This window comes from Alligator sinensis, unplaced genomic scaffold (assembly GCF_000455745.1).
Source record: "Alligator sinensis unplaced genomic scaffold, ASM45574v1 scaffold693_1, whole genome shotgun sequence".
Classification (NCBI taxonomy): Eukaryota; Metazoa; Chordata; order Crocodylia; family Alligatoridae; genus Alligator; species Alligator sinensis.
Window position 1 is genome coordinate 2427734 of NW_005841987.1, and position 18821 is coordinate 2446554.

Consider the following 18821-nt stretch of genomic DNA (forward strand, 5'->3'; position numbering starts at 1 on the left):
ACACACACACACTCCACCCATGGCACAGCAGCAGGTGGGGACCCTGCTGCTTGGCTTTTGCCAGTGCTGCACATTGCAGCAAGGAGTGCAGCCCCCACTGGGCCATAAGTTTGTCTGGCACTCCCCACACTCGCGAGGCACAGGAGGGAAGCCCTAGTTGCTAGAGTTGGCTGCTTTCCCTGACCCAGTCTGTTCCAGCACCTAGGGCTTCCCTCCTGTGCCTCGCGAGTGCGGGGAGAGCCAGGGAAACAAATGGCCCTGTGGGGGCTGCGCTCCTCACAGCACTGGCCGGAGCCAGGAGCCAGGCACCAGCACTGAGCACAGCATATCCTACCCCCAACTGTTGCTGCTTCCCCCTGCTGCCTGGCAGGGCTGTCCACCATGCGGGGAGTGTGTGGGGGTCCCCATACCCCTCCTCCTTCACATCGACGCCCTGCCCACCCGAGCTCTGCTGCCACCCCCCTGGGAGAGGGCTCCACGCTGTAGTCAGCTCCAGCCCCATATTCCATGGTCCCAATCAGCTGCAGCTCTACCCTGACCTCAGCTTCCCTACCTGCTGCTTGGAGGGAGCGGGGTGCTGGGGAAGCCTGCAGCAGCAGCTCCACCCTGTGCTAGTGATGCTGGCCCTTCCACCCATGAGGGTGGTAGCGAGGCATAATAGGATATGTCAGGGGTGGGTGTAGGTGCCTTGATCCCACCCTCACAGGCAGAAGTGCTGGACAAGGCACAATGTTGGGGAGTGTAATGGACTGGATGAAAGTGCCTGGTGGGCTGAATCTGGCCTGTGGGCCATATTTGGCCCATCCCTGAGATAGACTGTTCTCAGTGATGGCAGATGACAGAATAAGGAGTAATGGTCTCAAGTTGCAGCAGGGGAAGCTTCAGTTAGATATTAGGAAGAATTTTCTCACTAGGAGGGTAATAAAGCACTAGAACAGGTTACCCAGAGAGGTGGTGGAAGCTCCATCCTTGGAGATTTTTAACACCTGGCTAGACAAATCTTTGGCTGGGATGATCTAGTTGGGGATGGTCCTGCCTGTAGCAGGGTGTGCAGCGTGTTGGATTAGATGACCTGCTGAGGTCCCTTCTAACCCTAATTTTCTATGATTATGGCAGGTGAGAGTCTTCTGCTTCTTGAAGTATGGTATTCTGAGAGGAATCTTTGAGACGGTCAATTGGATATGCATGCGGAAACCCAATAAGCAAATAATAGCTGTATGTCCTGAATGATAGGCTTAAATGTTATTCTTCATGGACTGATATATAGCGCAAGCAGAAAGATCAGATCCATTTGTGAGAGCCACATCTTTGTCTAATTTTTGTGTTTCATGTTTCCTATGCCATATATCAAATGAACCAGTACCTAGTTTTCTGCAAGAATCCACCCCTACTCAAAAGTTACTCAATATTGCAAAAACTTACCATTTGCAGATGAAGATTAACAGTGAGACCATTCATTAAGGCTACTTCATCTCTATGAGCCCCTGAAAAGTAATAATATAGAAGTAACAATAAACATGTTCTCACTCTTGTCACAGTGCATAATGTCTAGTAAAACAATATGAAAAGCAGTCACAGTTTTCAGTCAATGTCTCTCAAAAGATGAGAAGGTAGACATATGTCTGATGTGTCATCCCAGTGAAACAGAAAATTCTCCTGTCTGACTACTGCAGTAGTCTGACAAGGAAATATTTATTTTCTGGCGTTGATACGGCAAATAAAACAGATAATAAAGCAGCTCTATTTTTCTGCAAATCACCCGTTGATTTATTACTATTTGCACCTTGCCCAAATGCAGCAACAGTATTTTGTCTCAGACCAACACGGCTACCAAGTACACCCCTGAAACATGGAAGATGCTGAATTTCAGCTGTTTTTGGATTTTAAACTTCATTGCAGAACTACAAGGAAGTTTTTTTACCTCCCTGCCTTCCATTTGACATCTTCAGGGAAGGAATTCTACCTGATCAACACATCAAAGAGCTACTCAACACAGCACACAAAGACACTCCCATAGACCCAGAGGGACAGACTTCCATCTTCAGCTCCCTCTGTGCAAAAATGAAGTTTATTTCCTCCCTACGGGGACTTCTTACCATCTTGTACCATCTACACTTTTCCCAGAGCCTGACGAAGGGACTTTGATCCCAAAAGCTTGCAGAAAAGGACAATTTTCTTGCCATTTTCCAGTTGGTCTAATAAAAGGTATCATTTTGGAACTAAGAGTTCGAGTTTTTTGTATGTCTTTTTGTCTCAGACCAACACAGCTACCAAGTACACCCCTGCAACAGTATTTTGTCATAAGTACATCCTTAATACAAAAGAAAAATATATTGGGACAACCATCCAGTTTTAAGTGGTTATTATAATGACACGCTAAAAAGACTTCTGCAAAATATAATTCACTGTTATTACTGTATATATGGTTCATTTTGTATATATGGTTCATAACAAAAATTGAAAAAAATTACACAACCAATTTTTTTTGATTCAACCATGTTTCTTAGTTCTAAAATAACTAATGTGGATGGATGTTAATGAGTCACAAGCATAAGAAGTAAATGTTTCCCATGTTATAACAAGATATTTAGGAATGAAATCTCAAGCAATGTCTAGACCATAAAGTTATGGTGCTCTGGAGCAGAATCTTCACATGTGCTACGGTGCTCCAAACAGACTTCTTTCTATAATAGAAGAGTGTAACTGTATCTCTGCAGTATTGTGAGCATCCTAATTAACATAGAACTGAGCTAATTGGAACTGTCACTTCGCAAGGCTAGCTGGTTCACCAAAGTGCTGTGTGGGAGCAGCTTCACTTTTTCCGAAACATCCTTCCTGTGGCAAAAGTGTGCTTCAGGAGCACGGTCTGGAACATGGGAAATCTGAAGTGTAGATATGGCCTCGAGTCTTATTACCAGTTATGGAAAGTTTCAGGCAGGATGCAGACCTGCAGGTAAAGCAGAGCTTGCAAGGCTTACCTAAAGAAAATAACCATGTCCTGGATTGGGCCTAATGTCTTTTACTGCTAAGATCAAAACTACTTGCCCAACCTAGAGACAAATAAGTGCTTTGTGAAATTCTCTTTCTGGAAGGTGGGCTTTTCTGTACAGTCTATTTGTCTCTATTGAGGTGGGATAAACTTGAAGAGAGAGATAGAAAAGCAGAGAGAAAAACATGTAAGAACCAATGTTTGAATGCTAAAGTGAATGCATTCAGGAAGACAAGCAAGAAATAAGGTGAAGGAAAAGAAGTATGGAGGGGGAACAAGAAGACCTTGCAGTGAAAACGGGAAGGAGAGTAAAAAGTTTTGGGGAAAACCCTGCCTTATGCCTGCAGGATGTTCAAGGGCCAAAACACAATGGATTCACTGCATACTTCTAGAACAATGAATTTCCTCCACCCACCCATACAATGGCAGCACGCAGCATTGCTGTCCTAATTGTACTTCTCTCTCCCCATCCAACTTATGCTACTGACAGATAGTTGCTTTGTAGGGATTGTCAGTGCACCAGCATAGACAATATATAGCACTTTTGGGTAGGTCTGAGGTAGAATGGGGAATGGCCAATGGGTTTGGAAATGATGTGTATCTGCTGCCCAAAACCCTTTGTAAATCTACACTGGTAGGTATTTGTGGGCCAAAATAATGAGGCACGTCTGAGGAATTTCCCTGCTCAAGTCAAGAGAAAATGTTCTTAACATTGTGGACTATGTGAGGAAGAAGCATCTCAAACCTGGTTATCGATAGGGAAGAAAACCACACTCAATCTTATTCCCCTTTCCTGCCTCCTGACAGTATTGTTTCTGCAGGTGCCATCCTGCTAGGAGGCAGTCACATTCTGGCTCCTCAGTTGCGGATGCAGAAGAGAGCCAGAGGGAGTAAATGTAGCTTAGAGCTGTATTTCATGTTTAATTTTCATATAGAAATCTAGAAGCTGAAAAAAGGATAGTACTATGAGGTGTAATGACCTTTATCCCTTCCTCTTGCAGGTCCATAATATCACAAAAACACTTCTATGTAAGGTTACAGTGGAACCAATACAACCTTTTTTTCTGTTTCTCTTATTTTGCTCATGTGCCGAACAACAGTATAAGTGGTTAATCTGAAGATCACCTTTAACTGCATGCCAATATCCCAAATTAAATATGACACTGCATTTGTCATGTAAGTCTTGGTCTCTTGTAAATTATATATGTATTAAAAGCTCTCCTTTATTGAATTTCATGGCCACAAAACAAACCACATCTATGTCATTGGAAAACTGTTATCCTTTATTATGTGCACTATTTTTCAGAAGCAACGTATGATCCAATTAACTTATTACAATATTCAAAGACCCAGCATAAAAGATACAAAAATGAAGGTTGCTTGCTTTATTTCCTAACTTTGTACATTGTACCATATCTCCAAGTCAGGATAAAACTCCATATGTTCTGCTTGATAAATCTTCTCTTTAATAAAAGGAAGCAGCAATTGTAAAGTACCAGCCTCTCCACAATTTTGGAAACAATTATGATTGTACTAGGCAGCCACTGCTCTTATTTTTTTCTTTTCCTCTGTGACTGCAGCAGAAGCCTGGTTCTCGACAAAGTAAGTAAAAAGCATTTTGTAAAATGAGTAAAAAAGGCTAAAGGCCCCGATTCTAAAAACAGTTTGGTTATTTCAAATAATCCTTATCACTCAAAGTCACTACAAATCTGTTCAGTGCTCAGTCTTTCCTCAGCAGAGACCTGCCTGAGTGCATTGTATAACAGCAGCAATACAGTTAATCTTATTCTATCAGAAGGTGATCCTGCAAAGGTTGTAATGTTTTAATAAAGCACAGGAGGAAAAATCGAGATTACAGTCTCACTGTTATGCCACTTGGCTTAAAACAGAAAAGAGCTTTAGCCTCTGGTGACCTTGACTGCATTCACAATATATTTACTATTATAACTTTCATTTAGCAGGAAAATGTGTGTGCATTTAATAAGGAAGGCATTACAAAACTATAAACCTTTAAATGGACACACACACACACACACACACACCCTTTTATGGCCTTCACTTCATTCCTAAATAAATTCTACCAGACAACATTCACTTATTGCTTCTCAAAATGAGGTATGATGCTTCTTCCTGGTCCATAAAATGGTAAATATTAAACACAAAACATCGTTAAAATTCTGTTTATGTTCTCATATTAAACCTCCTAAAGGAAAAAAGTTAGAATTTGCTCTTCTTCTTCTCTGCACTCACACTGATAGGCTTAGTTTTACATGTTGCTAAGGAGAATATTTATTCTTAAATACCACATTGGAGGAGAACATTTAAATATAATATTATTCTCCTTTGCTTTTACACTGTTACAAAGAGAGAGTCTGAAATAATTATTCCACATTAGGGAAACATTATTGGCCTAGAGAGGTGACAATGCATCTCTTACTTGGAAGAGTACTTACCATATTAATTTGCTCTCATTCTAAGAAATAATCATCTAGAATATGCAAATATGTTCTAAGAACATTTCCCACAAATAAAAACTTGTTGGGCTATGAATCTGAAGGCTAGATTTCAGCCTAAGCTATATTTTATAGCTCAATTATGCAGCCTTTAAAAAAACCCAAGAGAATGAGGTCTATAATGATAATGCTGACAAAATCTTATATGCCAAAAGGTGCAAAAAAAGCTACAAAATACTTCCCAGTAGAGAACTTAAATCGTAAGAAAGTAGGTTAATGGTGCACTGACCTTTAGTCATTATTTTGTTTAGAGAAAACTTAAAAATATACAGGTCACACTGCTTAAAATGGACAAAGATGCAATAAAATGAATACATTTTGGCCCTGGTGAAAAAAGCAGACACATGTTTATAACATACTATAACAGCTTTCTGAGTACTTTGGTGGTGAAGGGGCAAGCATGGAAGTGTCAAAAACAGAAATGAGATGAAGATTATGCAGAGACCTAATTTCCTGCTTCACACCTCTCTTCAAATTGCACATTTTATTTAGTTAAACAAATAATTTAAAAACATGACTTAATGATGAAATCCTAACTACAGTAGTCTGTCATCTCTGCAAGTCAGGTTGCTAGGGACACATCATTCCAGTTCCCTATTTTCTTCACTAACTCCCAGCCTAACACACTTAGGGAGATTCATCCCTGGACTGAGAGAAGCAGAGCGGGTAGAGGATTCGTTTGCCTGTCCGAATGTACTGCTGTTAGAGGCACAGTTACAGCCTCAGATCTTCCCTAATTGCACCTTCAGCTGCCAGGCTATAGCAGAGGAGAATATACGGATATATACATAACTTTGCTATGCCTGTTCCCAGCTCAGTCTACCCAGTGCTTTGGCTTATGCCGAGGCAGTACAGAACAACGCTAAGTGTATGCCAAGGGCATTGTACCAAGGGTTTATCATTTTGCAGGTGTCAAAGTGGCCAGGATGAATCTTTACCCCTCTCCAAAGTCCATTTTAACATCTCCATGATGACCTTTAAAGCTCTACACAGAACTGGAGATATATAACTAAGAGATCACATTCCTTTTCGTGATCACAACCCTCCAAATAAGCTGGACTGAATTAGAACAAGTGATGTTTACCATTGGTAAAAGACTTGTGACCAAGCAGGTCTGGACCAAAACCTAAGATCTTGCTGCTAAAGAAATAAAAATGATCACAGACTTAATCTATACTCACAACTACTTTCTAAACCCATGTCTTTACTACCACTTTTTTGTACTTTCTGATAGTCAATAAGCATGTATATATTAAGTTTGCCTTTCAGTGCAAGGCAGGCAAAGAGTCATAACTCAAATGGAACTAGGTGATGAGTGACTATACTAGATCCTAGATATATGAAGAATTAAAGCTCTTAAGCTATTCAGAATGAACAAATGATCATTTTATATTGTGAATTTCCATGAAAAGACTGGGATTTTCATAAATTGAATCCAGCAGCTACAAAAGGGAGATGATTTCCAGTTGTATTAGGGCTTACTAGGCTGCTCCCAAATAGCCTTATCAGTAGTCATAGCTACTTGAATAGCTACTTAAATCACATGGTATTGTTTTTGTTTTCTGATTGGATAATATGATAAATAAGAGGTCAGACTAAAAAAAAATATATCCAAAAACCTAAAGCAATCATAGACCTGCTGAAGAGAAGATACAGAAAGAGATATATAGAAGGAGCAACACAGCCCAATAACAATAATAAGGAATGTTTAAATATTTAAAGTCTATCTTGTCCTCTTCTACCCAGAAAATATTATATTTGACTATCTACATAGATCCTATTTTTTTTTAAATCCCTCCTTCCTAATGGGGAAAATGCAATTCTTTCATATCAAGTGGTTGTAGTGGTGGTTGTTATGCTGCACTGCCCACTTCTATGCTTCCCTTATATGAGCTGCTGTTTCTAACCACTGCACCTGCTGGGGATGATGGGCCTCCTTCTGGTCAAGATGCCAGCTTCTATTTCCTACTGGCTTCACACAGGCTCTGAAGTTTATACCTTTGTTGCTGTTAAGAATTGAGGGAGTTTCTGTTAAAATTGATGCGAAAGGGGAGAAATGAAAAAGAAAACTATCATAAGATATCATAACTGTCATAATTAACTATACAAATATGAGGCCCTGGATGCACTGGAGGAGTGTGCGGTGGGGGAAAGTGTGCTGGAGGGGCCTGCCGCCATCACTAAGTGAGCTGAGGGCTGGCCAGGTAAATAGATGAAGAGACACTGCGTCATTATTGTGGGTGACTCCTTGCTTAGAGGAACAGAGAAACCCATCTGTTGTCCAGATCCCATAGCATGTGAGGTCTGCTGCCTGCCCAGAGCCAGGATCAGGGACATCACGGAGAGAATTCCTGACCTCATCCGGCCCTCTGACAACTATCCCATGGTCCTCATCCATGTGGGAACAAATGATGCGGCCAGGAGTAGTCCAGACCATATCATAAGTGACTACAGGGCTCTGGGGACCAGGCTTAGGAAGATGGGGCCACATGTGGTTTTCTCATCGATCCTCCTGGTCAGCGGTTGCAGTAGGCATCATGTCACTTGTGTCAGAGAAGTCAACCTGCAGCTCCGGAGTTGGTGCCATTGTGCAGGTTTTGGTTTCCTGGACCTTGATCTGCACTTCCATGCAAGGGACCTCCTGGATCATGATGGGCTTCATTGCTCCGCAAAGGTAAGAGTCTCTTTTCTTACAGGTTGGCTGACCTCCTATGTCAGGCTTTAAACTAAGTACGACAGGGAAGCAGGTGATGGAGAGAGCCTAGAACCGACATCTATCCTAATAAAAATGGGATCAGAGGAGTAGAAAGTTGAGGCATTGGATTGTGTTAGGATGGAGGTTGAGGGGAAAGGGACTTGGTGGTGGGGGTCTGCTACAGGTCTCCACACCAAGAGGAAAAGCTAGACTAGGAATCCTTGAGGCAGCTCTCAGAGGCTGTAGAGTCTAGGGATGTGGTTGTCATGGGTGACCTAAACTACCTTGACATCTGCTGGGAGGAGCAGTCAGCCAAATCCAACCATTCACATAGGTTCTTAATTTGCATGCAGGACCGTCACCTAATGCAGGAAGTATATGGTCTCACTAGGGGGAATGCCTTACTGGACTTGGTGTTGACTATGGGGTAGGACCTGGTAGCAGAGCTGCAGATTCATGGTTACCTTGGAGACAGTGACCACCAATCAAGCAAATTCACCATATGGTGTAGGATGGGTAAGATAACTAGTAGGGTGGAAGTGCTTGTCTTTAGGAAGGTTAACTTCAGTGTGCTTAGGAGTCTATGACACACTGCAGGATAAGAGTATTGGTGAGATAAGAGTCCAGGAAGGGTGGTCATTTCTAAAGGAAGCGATCCTTCAGGCACAGAGGGAGACTATCCCAGCAGGAGGGAAAAGAGGGAAAGGAGCCAAAAAACTTCGTTGGCTAAACAGGGAAATCCAGGGGAGCCTGAGGGCAAAAAAGAAGGCATATAGGAGGTGGAAGCAGGGGGAAGCTACCAAAGAAGAGTATACCTACTTGGCCTGCACTTGCAGGAAGGCAGTTAGAAAAGCCAAAGCAACTACAGAGCTGAGGCTGGCAACACAAATTAAAGACAACAAAAAGGGTTTTTTTAGGTATGTAGGGAGTAAAAGGAAGGCACAGGGCAGCATAGGACCCCTACTGAACAAGAAGGAGCAATTAGTGAAAGATAGGGGGGACAAGGCTGAGCTATTCAATGAGTTTTTTGCCTCGGTGTTCCTGAACAGGGCTCAAGATAAGTCTCCTAATGGGTTCTCAGAGGGACACCAGCCCACCAACTATTGACACTGACTTGGTGCAGAGTCATTTGGATGGACTGGATGTGTTCAAGACATCAGGCCCAGATGAACTGCACCCAAGAGTACTGAAGGAATTGGCCGGTGTCATAGCGAACCACTGGCATGGCTGTTTGAGCTCTCATGCCACTCGGGTCAGGTCCTGGAGGACTGGAAAAGGACCAATGTGGTCCCTATTTTCAAGAAGAGGAGGAAGGAGGATCCGAATAATTATAGGCCAGTCAGTCTCACCTCCATCCTTGGAAAAGTCTTTGAAAAGATTATGAAGGATCATATTTGTGGGAGTCCAGTGGGAAAAATAATACAGCAGGGCAACCAGCATGGATTTGTAGTAGGCAGATCATGCCTTACCAATCTGGTTTCATTTTATGACAGGGTCACAAAATGCTTAGACGCAGGAGTAGAGGTGGATGTCATTTTCTTGAATTGTAGCAAGGCCTTCAGTACTGTATCTCATCCCATTCTCATAAATAAATTAAGAGGCTGTGACATATATGTTTACATAGGCCAGTGGGTGGCAAATTGGCTTAGCAGTTGCACCCAGAGAGTGGGAGTAGATGGGTCAGTATCGACCTGGAAGGATGTGGGTAGTGGAGTCCCGCAGGGTTCAGTTCTTGGACCTGTACTGTTCAATATCTTTGTCAGTGACTTGGATGTGGGTGTAAAGTGTACTCTGTCCAAGTTTGCGGACAAAACTAAATTGTGGGGTGAAGTGCACACTCCAGAGGGTAGGGAACGATTGCAGGCAGACCTGGACAGGTTAGAAAAGTGGGCAGTACACAATAGAATGCAGTACAACAAGGACAAGTACAGCGTGCTGCACCTAGGGTGCAAAAATATTCAGCACACCTACTGGCTGGGAAGTTACCCTCTCAGCAGCACAGAAGCGGAAAGGATCTCAGAGTCATAGTGGACTCTAAGATGGACATGAGTCATCAGTGTAACGAAATCATTAGATGCAGATGGATGACAAATAGAACCAAGGAGGTGATACTTCCTCTCTATGAGGCATTGGTCAGACCGCAGTTGGAGTACTGCATCCAGTTTTGGGTGCTGTACTCCAAAAAGAATTTTGATAGACTCAAGAGGGTCCAGAGGAGGGCCACTTGTAGTACAAATCCTATGAGAAGAGACTGAGGGACCTGGGCCTCTTCAGCCTCCACAAGAGAAGGCTGAGAGGTGATCCTGTGGCTGCCTACAAATTCATTAGGAGGATGCAACAAGGGATCGGAGATGCTCTGTTCACCAGGACGCCTCTTGGGGTAACAAGGAACAATGGTCACAAACTGACAGACAGCAGCTTTAGGCTAGATATCAGGAAAAACTTCTTCATGGTAAGGGGGGCCAAAATTTGGAATGGGCTTCCAAGGCAGGTGGTGCTCTCCTCTACCTTGGGGAACTTTAAGAGGAGGCTGGATAGGCATCTGGCTGGGTCATCAGACCCCAGTGCTCTTTCCTGTTTAGGCAGGGGGTCGGACTTGATGATCTGTTGAAGTCCCTTCCGACCCTAGCATCTATGAATATATGAAAGATTTGCTTCCAAACAGCTAAATCCACTTTGTAAGGAATCATTGATGAGATGTTCAGCATTTTCTAATATTCTCCTAGCATTCCATCATGTTCAGATTCCTTAATTCACAGCCTCCTATTTTATTGTTTGGTCCTGGTTTCCCCACTCAGTGCATTTGTCTGAAGTAGGAAAAGTTCTAGGTTGAATTGAGATTAATTAATATGTATTATTACCTAACCTTTTCCCTGTAGACACAGGTTAACAACTTTGTATCTTAGTTTAGCTGGTCAGTGTTGGGGGTCAACTACAGCCGGTGCAAAACTGATACCAGCTAACTTCCAATCTAACCTCAGCTTCTTGGTATAATATAGAGAAAACACATGAGGGCAGAGAAATGAAACACCATTTCATTTCACCCTTATCCTAACTGTGGTAGTCAGCAACTATGTATGGAAGAAATTACTCTGTCTTAAGCCTACTTCATTGGGTATGGCTATGCTGAGACCCCAGGAAGCACTGTCTATAGTTATCGTTCTGTCTCTGGGATGCCCAAGTGTGTTTTTCCTTAGGGCCCTTCAGCCTGGCAGATTTCTGAAGTCAAGGAACTGAACCTTACAAGCATTATCACCAAGTCTTCTCTTTTCAGCAGCTAGTTCTGCCCTGACTGCCCACTCTCATGAAAGAAACAAGCATCAAACATGTCAGGTTTCAATGCCAGATGGGGGAAGAAGAACAGAAAAACTTTAGACAGCAATCGTTGATTCACTCTATCCCTCCTTTGAAAAGAACATCTCAGTGATGCCAACTGCCCTTTAAAAGGATTTTAGCTTCATACATTAGTTCAGGTGGTTTATGATGAACTTGGAAACTCCCACTGCAATTAGTTTCATGATATACAAGTGGTCATACATTACTGCGTACATAAATCTCTGAAATCAAGCCTTGAAATAAAGCATTACTCCATGTACTGAACATCTGGAAAGACTGTTATAAAACAAAACAGTGGAAGAAATAAGGTTTGGAGGCAAAGTTTCTGGATTTTAAGGCACAAGAAAACAAATAAAAGGTACACTCTCAAAAGTATGTTCTTTCTCCAAGTCATACATACCAACTATATTAGCCATAAGCTCCACAATGCACTCATCTGCTAATATCCATGGGCGTTTACCATTGGAATGGCCATGAACACCTCTAAAAGGGAAAAGAAACAGGCAATGCTAAGGTATGCTGTTCCCTTTGGTACATTCCTAAGAACAAGTTGAAAGGCGACCCCTTCCCACCCCACCCTCTCTCACCCCCCTCCCACACACACAGATTGGCTTGCATAGTCTTGGCACAATATGTTTTTTACATCACACAAGCTAATCATAAATAGATACAAACAAGAAACTGATTAAATGGCATCTAACGGAATTTCTATTCTCTTAATGCCTCACGACATTTTTGGCAAAAACCTTCCAAACAACCCAATAAACTAAGATGGATGTTTAGAAAATCCTAGAAGGCTTGATTATGCCTGTTACATGTTCTGGATAATGTACAGTACTTAATTGCACTGTTTTAGGATTAGAGTACATTCAAGATTGTGACTTGGTGGGTGGCTGTGAGTGAGTGGGAGAGAACATAAATTTGCATCAGTGCTATGTCTCACACTGCTATGCTAGCTGGGTGTACTAAAGTAAGCATCATTCCCGGACACACTGGAGAAGCAATAGCATCCCAAATCTTCTTTCCCAGCTCTACTATTTCCTCCAGAACTGAAAACCAGCACACAGATTTTATTCCAAGTCTATGGAGTCCAAGTCTCGCCAGATCTAAGGAGTCATGTACAATCTAGGCAAGTCAGCATTCATATTGACAAGGGATACTGTAGAGAGAAGGAAGGACAAAGGGTTTTTTTGCCCCTGGCTAGCATAAATCCTTGCCATTAATGATATCTGTCTCTACTGTATAATCTACTGAATTCACCATATTGTAAAAATAACATTTAGTTAATTCCAGGTCTCTCAACAAATGTTTTTTTATTACCTCTGTGCTACCTAACAATTTTTGAGAGAGATACGTGGACCCAAACCTAAATTCTAGATTCATACACACATGAAGTTTTGTAGGTATCTGACACATCTAAGCCACGTTACATATTTATTCTTTTTATAGTGGACCATACCAACTGCCTCCACCTGAACACCTCATTGCTGTGGAGCATTTGAAATCCGCATTTGGATCTGAACTATATAACTTGAAGCCAGCCCTACTTTAAAAAGGAAACATGTTTAAGGTAACCACCATACGTTAAAAACTGATACATGTAATATTGCAAAGATTCATATACAGATGTGTTTGGTAATTAAAAATAACTACTGGTGATAACAAAGAAGAACATTGCCCTGGAACTCCTCTCTCTGTATATTTTTCTTCCTTGCAGGACATGTGGGATACGTGTGGAATCTGAAATGCCAGACTGCATACAGCTGAACTAAAAAAGTATAAAGCTGCTTCAGAAGAGAAACTAAATCATTTGGGAACTGGGAGGAGAGGAAGGAAACTAGGAGCTGTGATAAAAGGAAAAAACAAGTAAATAAAAAGGAGAGCAAGAACTGTGGTCAAAATAAGCCTTCAAAGGGAGAACAGTCTTACAATGTTCTCTCAAACTCCTCAGAAGCAGATTAAGACATGATCCATCCATCAACTTCAGAGGGGTCCTTACCCATCATGCCTACTTAATTTTTGTTTTAAATCCCATCAGCCTCAGATCGCCCCTTGGTTCAGATTTTTTCCCTCCTGTACCCTCTCTCCTACATATGTTATTTGGACATTTTGCAATCAAATTGTTCAAAGGCAGCATGTGCTCAGGAATAGAAACCAACTATGAAGTTAAGTAAATATAGCCAGTACAGAGCATGACTATAAAACACATGGACCATATTGGACAAACATATTGAATCTACCACAAAGATAAGTCAGTGCAGCCTATCTGAGTATGATATTTGGTAGGGGCCATTGAGCTTAGTCCCACTCAGCACCGATTCTTTTTCAAGTCATGGTGAGCCAGTACACTGAATATATTTCAACTTCCTCTTCACTCCCACAGACGACCTGCTCCTTTCTTTCCCATTCCCAATGATACATACACACATGAAGTTTTGTAGGCGTCTGACACATCTAAACCACATGTTACAATTTTTCAATTGTTACAAAAATGCCAATGATTCTTCCCCAGCCATTAATGCCCGGCAAACATCACAAAACAGGGCCCCCAGACAGTTCACCTAGAATCCCTCTATCGTACCCTATCTCATCCTGTCACAAATGATTAGCTTGGCCCCACACTCTATGAAATGGAGCTGGACCAGGTTGCCCTACATCTCATCTGCATATACATTTTTGGAGGATCCCAGGACTTACAATAAGAATACCTGGTTCCAATCATTAACGGGGCCTAGCTAGCAGGGGGGGAGGAAAGGGAGAGGGGTGAATCTGGCATACACACACATACTGAGCAGAGCTGAGCTGTGGGGTCACCATGGCTTGAAATGCTGTTGACTCTGGTGGGACCCAGCTCAATGAATGATATGATAGATCATGAGCCTTTGGACTAAGATCATACATAGATTGTACTATATATAAGTAGTTAGAGAAGTGCTGCTTAAAATTGTGTTTATCTATCTGTGCTAAAACTTGGGGGAGTGGGGCAGAGGGTAAGAGAGCTACCTGACCCTTGAGATTTATTTTTCCTGGTGTAGTGGGGGAGAGGGTAGGAGTCAAGCTAATCTCCAATAATTAGATTCTATAATTATAATACATTTATAAATTTTCCAGGTGTAGATCTAATTATTGGGGGATCATTTAATATTTAAGGTTCTGTATTACATTATATAAGCTAATTATATTATATTCCAGTATATTTTATATAAGTATATATTATATAATATAATTATATTATAGTTACTGTATTATATTCCAGTAAATATGGTATTTCCTTCCTCCTTTCTCCACACTCCACCTTTCCCCTCCTGAAAGGATAATATATATGATTTACATATAGAGGGGCACTAATTACTAACTTTCCTTCAATACTCTTCCTAAATGTAAAATAGTGACCAACTAAGATTTAGTTCCACAGCTAAAGAAGGATTTTCTTTGGGCTAAAGAACCTCTCAGTACTGACAAGATTTATGGCTCTGAAAGGGCATACTAAGTATAGATGAATGTGGGGGGAAAAAAATCCAAAAGAACCCAATCACCTGTGGGATTCATTGTCTTTAGCTTTTTCCTTTTTAATGGACATTGATGTCTTCCTCATGTGAATTTAGTGGTGAAAACTCTCTTTACTAGCATACAGCATTGTAACACATTTTCAGAACTAATTTCCAAGTTATCATGAAAACTGCTTTGAACCTTGAGAACAAGAATATTTTTATTTTGGGAGAAGAAAGCATGAAAATGTAAGCACAGTGGAGGAGGGGAAGACAGTATTAATTACTGTTATTCATATTATTATTATTACAGCACAGCTTGCAGCGTGTCTCCTTCCTGACGGCCAATATAAATGCTAAGAGACAAAAATTATTACAGCTAAAATGGTAGTTAAAGGCATATTCGTGGATCCTTTTTTATTTTAATCATATGGAACTCTGTAGCCTTTGCTGATGGCACAATACATCCTATTACACTTAGGTTGTAAAATTCTATGCGCTGCCTCAGAGAATTTATATCTCTGCATATTATGCCAACCCACTCTTAATTCTGATAGACACTGGGGGTAATAATCTTTAAGGATACAGTAACAACTGCAATGCTTCTGGCACTATACTCAATATACATCAGACACAGATATCCTACTGTCTCATTTTGTTTCTGCCACAACCTTATGAGGCAACAGAGATAGAAGCAGGGGTACCCAAATAAATGAACACAACATGATCCATCAAAACACAAGGAACCATTGAAACAGAATCACTAGTCAAGCTACAGTGTAAGTTTCCCTATTGTACAAGTTTCACATTGTGCAAATTAATTTTAATGTAGTTATCATTCTATTTGCAATTTGGCAAGACATCATAATGCCACATGTTTTCCTCTAAGCTCCTTGGTATGCTCTCCCCCCGTTGACTGAAAGCTCACTGAGGAACAAGAAACTCATTTTCTGGCATAAACCCAGTGTTTCACAGGTGATGTCTAAAGGGCTTTAATTCAAATACCGACTTTAGGGATCTGCTGGTTTCATCTGAACTTGTTTAAGTGGAAACTGAATTTCTTCCTTCCCAGACAACTACAAACAACAGGATCCTAGACTTCCTTTGCAAGTGGCAAAGCAAAGTTCTTTTGTGAGGCAATATCAGTCCTTAATTTTGAAAAGAACCTCCACCCCACCCCCCCGACAAAAACCCATTGAGAAAAAAAGGGTTACATGGAATAGTAAAATGAAGGTGAAACCACAAGAAATAAAGAAAGACATTTGTAAATCCAATGCATAACCTAGTAAAAAATGGACATTTTCCTCAGAATGCAAGAATCTCATCTTACATGTCTATTTCCATCAGCTCATATACTCTGTTTTAGTTTAATGAAGAAGGGATGTTCATTATGAACTGTTTTGTCTTTGTAATTTTGAAGGGATTAGAGGCAGAAGGCAAGGAAAATGTGACAGTTTTTATTCTTATGTGCTGTATTGTCATGCACTAGAAATGCTCTGAATGCCTCCAGCTGTTACAACTACCTAATTTTTTAATACTGGTATTTTAGATGTTGAGAGCTTTCAGGCCCTGAAGATTAAAATACCCTAACGGCCTCATCTGTACTGAGGACTGCTAGGGAGTCTTTCATTGTGCATATATACCATAATGTTAGCAGAAATTCTGTGAGACAACAGCTTTCTGAAGAAACTGAGAAAGAGAATACTTCATCCATTTACCCGTGTCTATGCTACGCTTTCTTCTGGAAACCTTCTGATTGCTGATAACACTGACGCAGTTTCATAGGCAGTAGTAACAATGAGATCACCTCCAGAGCAAAGGCTTTTGTGGCTGCTGGTATCTCTCAGATTATCCTGTCTAATCCTGATCAAAGCAAATACAGATTCCTGGTGTTAAAACACATTAATAGTCTCTGGTATTTGTCTATATTGGTACTCTAAATGCAATTATCTGCTGCTTTACAGCACAAGAAGTAATGGGTACAGAAAACCTCTACACTAGTCTTCCTCTTGAACCCCGGTAAATACTATAGCTACTGACCTGCAGACACATTAATGGCAGAACTATTTCACTTCAATAACAAAGGTATACACTGGATCAGAGAGACTGATTCTTTATCTTGGTATCTAGGGCATGTGCCTGGGATGTGGAAGACTCGTGTTCATGTTCCTGCCCCAGTGAATGCTTAATAGTTTATACAAAGTGAAGCAAGTCTAACAGGATGCACTCAGATGCCATGACAGAACAGTCAAAAAGTCTCTGCCTGATTCAGATCAGGTCTTGATTGCCTCTTACCCCACATGAATGCTCTAAAAGATTGGACTACTGGTTATTCTGGGCAGTTAGAGGACTGGTATCTTTCTGCATTTTTTTTCTTCTTCAAGGACATTCTGCATAGTGCAGAATGGGCAAAACCTCTCAGACTTTCTCATCCAATCTTAACAATTCCTACAGGAGAAGGCAGCAATAAGGACCACAAGTATGCAGGTAGGAGGAGTTAAATGATCTGGAGGAACAGCCCAAGGGAAGAAAGGGAGAGAAGCACCAATGTACAAGAGAAAGTCAAAGAAGCCTAAGCCAGACTCAGGAAGAAAAGCATATTGTGAAAGAATGAAGAGAACCAAAACAAGCAGTTTCCAGTTGCTCTCCAGTAGGCTCTCCATTTGCTCCCTGATTTGTCACTGTGATTGCCACACACAGCTAAGGCTATTTGCTACTCTGCCTTGGATTGCAGCTACTGGGAAAACGGTTCCTTTTTGAATGCTGCTTATTGCTGCAAAGAGTAAGAACTGTCAAAATGGTCTAGGCTTGAGGCTTATTTAAAAGTGTCCCCCAAGACACTAACCAACAGACAGAAAAATCTCACAAATAGATTTACACGAAAGATGCAATCCACAAAATTATTGCCTGGGTAAAATGTTACATTCACCGAGTTGTTTTTAATCCTCTTGAAAGAGGCATCTAATATATATAGCATTTGATGCCTGCTACCTATTTGTCTAAATTCCCTGTCTCCCACCAACCTCCTTCTGCCACCCACTAAATCCAAGATTGCTAATAACCTTTAGGCCCAATTGATTTGGACTATATTTTCCTAGTTGTGCTTGATGGTTTATAGATAAAAGGCCCCATTTTGAATATCCTTTGCAATCTCTCCCTCTGTGCACATGTGTGTCTGCTGGCTTCTCTAAGTAGAAACTGTTTTAGTTCTATTTTGGCCTGACCTTATTTTGACATTCTCAATTGCCTTAGGTGTCTGCAGCTAACAGGGTTTTATATTTTTTAACTTTCTGATATTTTCTGAGGAGCATGTTTTGAGCCAAGCTACATTTTTGGCAAACAATGCTGCTATATTTGTTTCCTCTGTTACAATGGTATGAAATCATGTTCAGCTGTTCTCACTCCTTCCTTCCCCCCCCTGCCCAAATATAGCTATTATTTTGAAGGTAGTTTTGATCTTTCACATTATCAGACTGAATCACCTTCCCTTTAAGATGTTTATATTTGTCATGGGGGGGGGGGGGGGGGGGGGGCGGGGCGGGAACCCCTGCATTGTTACAAGGACAAACACAAGAATGGAAGGTGAACCAATGAAAAAGGAGAGTAAGGGAGCTGAAATATGCTTGCACTCTCTGCATCATTCCAACAGATAAGCATGCTATCTGACTTTAACCTTTTGAAAGAAGTCTGCTATTTCCTTGATACAGTATGATAATCATACAGAAATGAACAGGGTTGCAATTTTTTTAATGACTGGAGAAACTGCAGAGCTGAGCTAAATGAATAACCAAGAAGAAAGA

The 18821-nt window shown here is 41.3% G+C and overlaps 1 protein-coding gene across 1 annotated transcript in view; it reads right to left on the reverse strand.

Annotated features, from left to right (window-relative positions):
- KYNU (kynureninase) overlaps positions 1-18821 on the reverse strand; it is a 112698-nt gene that overhangs the window by 58274 nt on the left and 35603 nt on the right. Inside the window, exons 4-5 of the mRNA XM_025201257.1 lie at positions 11934-12016; positions 1423-1484 (exon numbers count right to left, since the gene is read on the reverse strand). Coding sequence (XP_025057042.1) covers positions 1423-1484; positions 11934-12016 — 145 coding nt within the window. The remainder of the gene's footprint in view (positions 1-1422; positions 1485-11933; positions 12017-18821) is intronic.